The sequence below is a fragment of the Lithobates pipiens genome, unplaced genomic scaffold (genome assembly GCF_037356315.1).
Source record: "Lithobates pipiens isolate NorthernLeopardFrog02 unplaced genomic scaffold, aLitPip1_a1.2 Scaffold_18, whole genome shotgun sequence".
Classification (NCBI taxonomy): Eukaryota; Metazoa; Chordata; class Amphibia; order Anura; family Ranidae; genus Lithobates; species Lithobates pipiens.
Window position 1 is genome coordinate 60,536,174 of NW_027507758.1, and position 5,895 is coordinate 60,542,068.

General features: G+C 50.4%; 1 protein-coding gene across 2 annotated transcripts in view; it reads left to right on the forward strand.

Annotated features, from left to right (window-relative positions):
* The first annotated feature begins 1,050 nt into the window (after positions 1 to 1,050).
* RCOR3 (REST corepressor 3) overlaps positions 1,051 to 5,895 on the forward strand; it is an 86,523-nt gene continuing 81,678 nt past the window's right edge. Inside the window, exons 1-2 of one of the 2 annotated variants that reach the window (XM_077485728.1) lie at positions 1,051 to 1,310; positions 1,443 to 1,499. In XM_077485728.1, the coding sequence (XP_077341854.1) occupies positions 1,184 to 1,310; positions 1,443 to 1,499 (184 nt within the window). In that variant the 5' untranslated portion in view covers positions 1,051 to 1,183. The remainder of the gene's footprint in view (positions 1,311 to 1,442; positions 1,500 to 5,895) is intronic. The other variant, XM_077485724.1, reaches the window with a different exon arrangement.

A 5,895-nucleotide genomic window follows, 5' to 3' on the forward strand; every position in this document is an offset into this window, starting at 1 on the left:
GCCCCTGGCTCCCCTCTCTCTGGTATTGCCGTGCCCCTGGCTCCCCTCTCTCTGGTATTGCCGTGCCCCTGGCTCCCCTCTCTCTGGTATTGCCGTGCCCCTGGCTCCCCTCTCTCTGGTATTGCCGTGCCCCTGGCTCCCCTCTCTCTGGTATTGCCGTGCCCCTGGCTCCCCTCTCTCTGGTACTGCCGTGCCCCTGGCTCCCCTCTCTCTGGTACTGCCGTGCCCCTGGCTCCCCTCTCTCTGGTACTGCCGTGCCCCTGGCTCCCCTCTCTCTGGTACTGCCGTGCCCCTGGCTCCCCTCTCTCTGGTACTGCCGTGCCCCTGGCTCCCCTCTCTCTGGTACTGCCGTGCCCCTGGCTCCCCTCTCTCTGGTACTGCCGTGCCCCTGGCTCCCCTCTCTCTGGTACTGCCGTGCCCCTGGCTCCCCTCTCTCTGGTACTGCCGTGCCCCTGGCTCCCCTCTCTCTGGTACTGCCGTGCCCCTGGCTCCCCTCTCTCTGGTATTGCCGTGCCCCTGGCTCCCCTCTCTCTGGTACTGCCGTGCCCCTGGCTCCCCTCTCTCTGGTACTGCCGTGCCCCTGGCTCCCCTCTCTCTGGTACTGCCGTGCCCCTGGCTCCCCTCTCTCTGGTACTGCCGTGCCCCTGGCTCCCCTCTCTCTGGTACTGCCGTGCCCCTGGCTCCCCTCTCTCTGGTATTGCCGTGCCCCTGGCTCCCCTCTCTCTGGTATTGCCGTGCCCCTGGCTCCCCTCTCTCTGGTATTGCCGTGCCCCTGGCTCCCCTCTCTCTGGTATTGCCGTGCCCCTGGCTCCCCTCTCTCTGGTATTGCCGTGCCCCTGGCTCCCCTCTCTCTGGTATTGCTGTATTCCTGGCTCCCCTCTCTCTGGTATTGCTGTATTCCTGGCTCCCCTCTCTCTGGTATTGCTGTATTCCTGGCTCCCCTCTCTCTGGTATTGCTGTATTCCTCTCTCTCTCCCGGGGTCATAGAGTTCACCCCCCGGTCCTCCTCCTGTCCCCCCTCCTCTGCTCTCCATCCTCCCCTCCCCCTCTCTCCTCCGCCCGCCGTGGTAGGGGAGCCCCGGGCCGGCGCACTGATCTCCTGTGTGCTGCGGCTGCGTGTCCCTGCGCCCCGAGCCGCCTCCATATTAACGAGTCCTCCCAGCCAGCCATCCCGGGGAGAGCCATGCCGGGCATGATGGACAAAGGCACCGACTTCCTGGGCAAAAGCCGCTCTAACGGCACCAAGAGCCCCTCCGCCGCCTCCAACGGCCACTACTCCGAGGAGAGCGGGAGCGACGACGAGCACGGGGGTAGCCTCGAACGGCGTGAATGAGCCTCGAACGAATGTACCCCTCCCCCACCATTCCCCCGGCTGAGTGTGAGTGTGACTCCGCGATGACCCCCCCACCAAGCTATAGCCGTCTTCTCTTTTCCTTTTCCAGATGTGGGCATGAGGGTGGGAGCCGACTTCCAGGCCCGGATCCCGGACTACGAGCCCGGTGAGTGGCCATTTTGTGTGTGCTGTGGTAGCCTCGGGAGAGGTGGGCGGGGCTCCGGGGTGTCCGAGGCTCCCATCTGCAAAATCCCCCTCAGACATGTCCGTCTATTGTGTGTAGAATATAGTGTGTGTGTGTGTGTATGTATATATATATATAGTGTGTATCTATAATATATAGTGTGTGTGTGTGTATATCTATAATATAATATATATATATATATACATATATATATATATATATATATATATATATATATATATATATATATATATATATGCCGCTCACCAACCTTCGTTTTTAGACACCAATTTCTCAGAATATATTGCCTGAGCGCACAATGATGACCAGACTTTTTCCAATAACGCTAACTGGTTGTCATCCAATCGGCTGCGGTGCTTCCATAGAGGGCACAGGAACGCCTCCCCCTCTCTCCTGCACTCAATCTCCAATAGATAGATTCATGCATTTCTTGAATCTATCTATTGTCACCACGGCCACCCCCTATTCAGGTGTCCGGCCCCTTGTCGGGCATCTGAATTCCAGCAGTGGGTTTTTTTTTTTTTTTTGGAAGTACTTGATTAGAGCCATGGGCTTCCAAATTGATAAACTGCTGTGCGTTCACTGTTTCACACAGTGTTGTGTTAGGGAATCAAATAAATTGCTTCCCTAACACTGACCCGCCTCTCAGACAGTCAGGTGCACCGGGTCTGGTTACCTGTCACCTGACTGGCGGAAGCGACAGGCGCTGTGCTTGGATGCCTATCGAGGACTCTGAGGGAGTGTGGAGGACAGTGCTGACCCGAGACAGGTAAGTGTCGGGCAGGGGGGGCACGCTGGCAGCAAATGATGGGGCACAGTGGCTGCGTTTGCTGGGCACAGTGAAGCTGCAATTGATGGGGGGGGGGTTCAGTTGGTTTGCGTCCCCCCCAAAAAATTTTGTGCACCAGCTGCCACTGCAGCCAATGATTTCCTATTGGTCGACAACGATCAGTTGTGTCATAATCCAAAATGGTCATCCGATGTCTATGATTGTCGGTTTTTTGATGAGGCCATCGGTGCCCTCAGAAGCCAGAGACAGGTGGACGATCTCGTCACCACACAATCGCCTGTCTCTGGCTTCTGAGGGCACCGATGGCCTCATCAAAAAACCAACAATCATAGACGTCAGATGACCATTTTGGATTGTGACGTCCCCACTGATTGTTGTCGGCCAATAGGAAATCAGAAATGGGACTGTCCCATCACATTCATACATGAACATATGCACTCCTGTCAGAAAGATGCTACCCATCAGAATATGTAACAGAAGGGACATTACAGCACGGCCATCTTGGTACACCCGCACTCGTCCACAGTAAGCCTACAGTCAGAAGGTGGCAAGCAGACATCTTTTTAGACCCACTCCAGTCTTGCATTTCACACTTAGTTTTACCAGTAAACGGAGCTTATATAGTGAAATATAGTATTTGGAAGTCAGTGACACTGTTTTGATGTTGAATTTTAAAAGCAGTGACAAGCCTGCTGATCTAACAGGTTTGCTAATCTGACAGAACAACGCTTTTAAGGTTCAACATCAAAACAGTTTGACGAATTTCTAAATACTGTATTTCACTATATAAGCTCCGTTTACTGGTAAAAATAAGTGTGAGATGCAAGACTCTGGTGGGTGTAAAAAGATGTCCGCTTGGTGATTTCTGACTGTAGGCTTACTGTGGACAAGTGCGGGGTGTATCAAGATGGCTGTGACGGAACGTCACTAAGGTTGCATTTTCTGATGGGTAGCGGATTTCTGACAGAACATGGGTATGCCTTTTTAATATAACTGTTTTTGAAACCGTTAAATTGATTGGTTTGGTTCCACTTTGATTTTTTTGTCACAATCGCCTGACAGAACTGTCTACTGGTTGCCACCGACAGATTTCCTATTGATCAACAGTGATCAGTTGGGACATCACAATCCAAATGGTTGTCTGGTCATCATAGTTGCATGCGTCAGATCCTCCCCTCCCAGGTCTGTCCCTTGGTCAAGTCCGGATAAGACACAGTGAGTGGAGTCAGGTTGCGCATGCTCAGTTTGGTCTGTATTGCTGGAGAGAACATTTCCTGTTTTGATTGGCGCTAGTCAGGTCACATGGTATGAGACATCACACATTTGGGTGTGTATACAGATCCTAAATGACAGCCCAATCTCTCCCTCCCTCCTCCTCCTCCATGCCCAGTAGCCAAAATGGAACACAGTGGGTGGGATGTCACATCATGATTCATGGATGATCCACCTCCCATAACAGCATGGGCACACAGGCTGTAGTGGATTTCAAGAGGCAGTGATTCCCATAAATGAGATAACGCTCTTGTACAGGCTACCGCAGTGTTCTATATCATACATGTAGTAATCAGCTATGATGTCCACCCCACCTCACACCCCACTGCCACCTTGCTAACACCCTACCCCCTGTCATCCTCTTCCCCCCCCCGCCCCTGTAACCCACTGCCAGCTTCCAAACACCTGCATTGACAACTGCTTATTCCAATGTTGAGAGGACAAGAATCTCTTCCCCACAAATGTTTTGTGGTTGGTACTGTGGTCTGTGGACGGGGGCTAATTTTAAATATGGAACACTACGTTAACAATAAAGCTGGCACACCAGGTGAATGATTAACCACTTCAATACCAGGCATTTTACCCCCTTCCTGCTCAGGCCAATTTTCAGCTTTCAGCGCTGTCACACTTTCCATGACAATTGTCCGGTCATTTTTTTTTTTTTTTTTTTTGTTTTCTACAAATAGAGCTTTCTTTTGGTGGTGTTTGATCGCTAATGGGGTTTTTATTTTTTGCTAAACAAATTTAAAAAAGACCAAAATGTAAAAATAAAAATTATTTTTCTTAGTTTCTGTTATAACATTTTGTAAATAAGTATGCGGGGACCTGGTTTTGACAAGTACCCGCTCCACTTCCGGGTAATCTCACCACGGCGAAATCATCTGGAAGTTCGGCCCCTCTCCTCCTTCCCCCGCCGCCGTCCCATTCACAATGCGCAGCCTGCTTTGCGCACCTGCTGTAGGGATTCAGCTGTGAAGCTGCAAGGCTTCACTGCCGATTTCCTTTACAAGCAATGGCGGGGGCAACACCCGAGAGCCAATGGAATAATCGGCTGAGGTGAAGACACAGCGGTATCCCTGTACAGGTAAGTGCCCTAATATTAAAAGTCAGCATCTACGGGATTTGTAGCTGCTGATTTTTTATTTTTTTTTAAACCTGAAGGAGCCTGGAGCTCCTCTTTAATATAGTGATGCTTTCATTTATTAGGAATAATAAATGTATTTTAAAAAGCAAGCAAGTACGTTCTTGAATTTGTCATCATAGCTATTTCATGTAGCGGTGTAGAAGAGCATCACACAGATTGGGAAAGGATGGGCCAACACATAGTAGCCAGTCAGGTTCTGCTACTGTGCAGATGCTGATGGAAAGTGAGCAGAGAAATGACCTAATCAGTATACTGCTGCTCCTCACAGTCCAGTGAGTTTGTGAGGGTTGTGACCAGTCTTCTTGCTATGCTACACTCCTGCTGAAATAGAGGTCAGAAATCTGGCTGTGATGTCTGGTAGGGATGTATCACAAAACTATCTTTACTGAATTATAAATCCTTTTGCAAGGAAAACGATTAGGCCCCTTTCACACATTCGGACATTATGTCTGTATTTCATCCATCCAGTGTGCCGGGACTGCCCTGTCATCCGCCACCTCAGCGGGGACAACAGAGCGATCCCCGCTGAGCAAGCGGATCATCACGGGGCGGATCATTACTGATTCGTCCCATGTGAAAGGGGCCTTACAATGTAGGTACTTCAGCTTACATTGGTCTGACTTGTATTTATTTAAAATAGCAAACCTGTCATACTTGCCTGCTCTGTGTAATGGTTTTGCACAGAGCAGCCTGGCCAGGGCTCCTTGCTCCTTTCTCCCTGCCAAGTGCCCCCATAGCAAACCACTTGTGCGGGCTTGTTTCTGAACCACACTCTGTGTTCATTGACGCACAGTGTGGCTTGACCCCACCGAGCCCCCCTCCCTTGTCACTGGCTGTGATTGACAGAAGCGGGAGATAATGGCCTTCTGTCAACTTCATGTCAATGTAGATTCTTCTAGGTCCTGCAATGATCCTCTTCAGCCACTGGGTGGCTAATCCCTTCTACACATGCACACTGTCATCCCCAACACTGGCCCATTCCTGGCATATGAAGAGTGTAGTACAATTAACAGAAAAAAATGCTATGGATAAGAGGGAAATGTGTTTTTTTTTTCAAAATAGATTTCAAATGTCTATTCTGCAAACCAACTACCTCCTAAGAATTTTTCTATCAAATCCTGGCTTTGGATATTACCTGAGCTTGTAAGGTG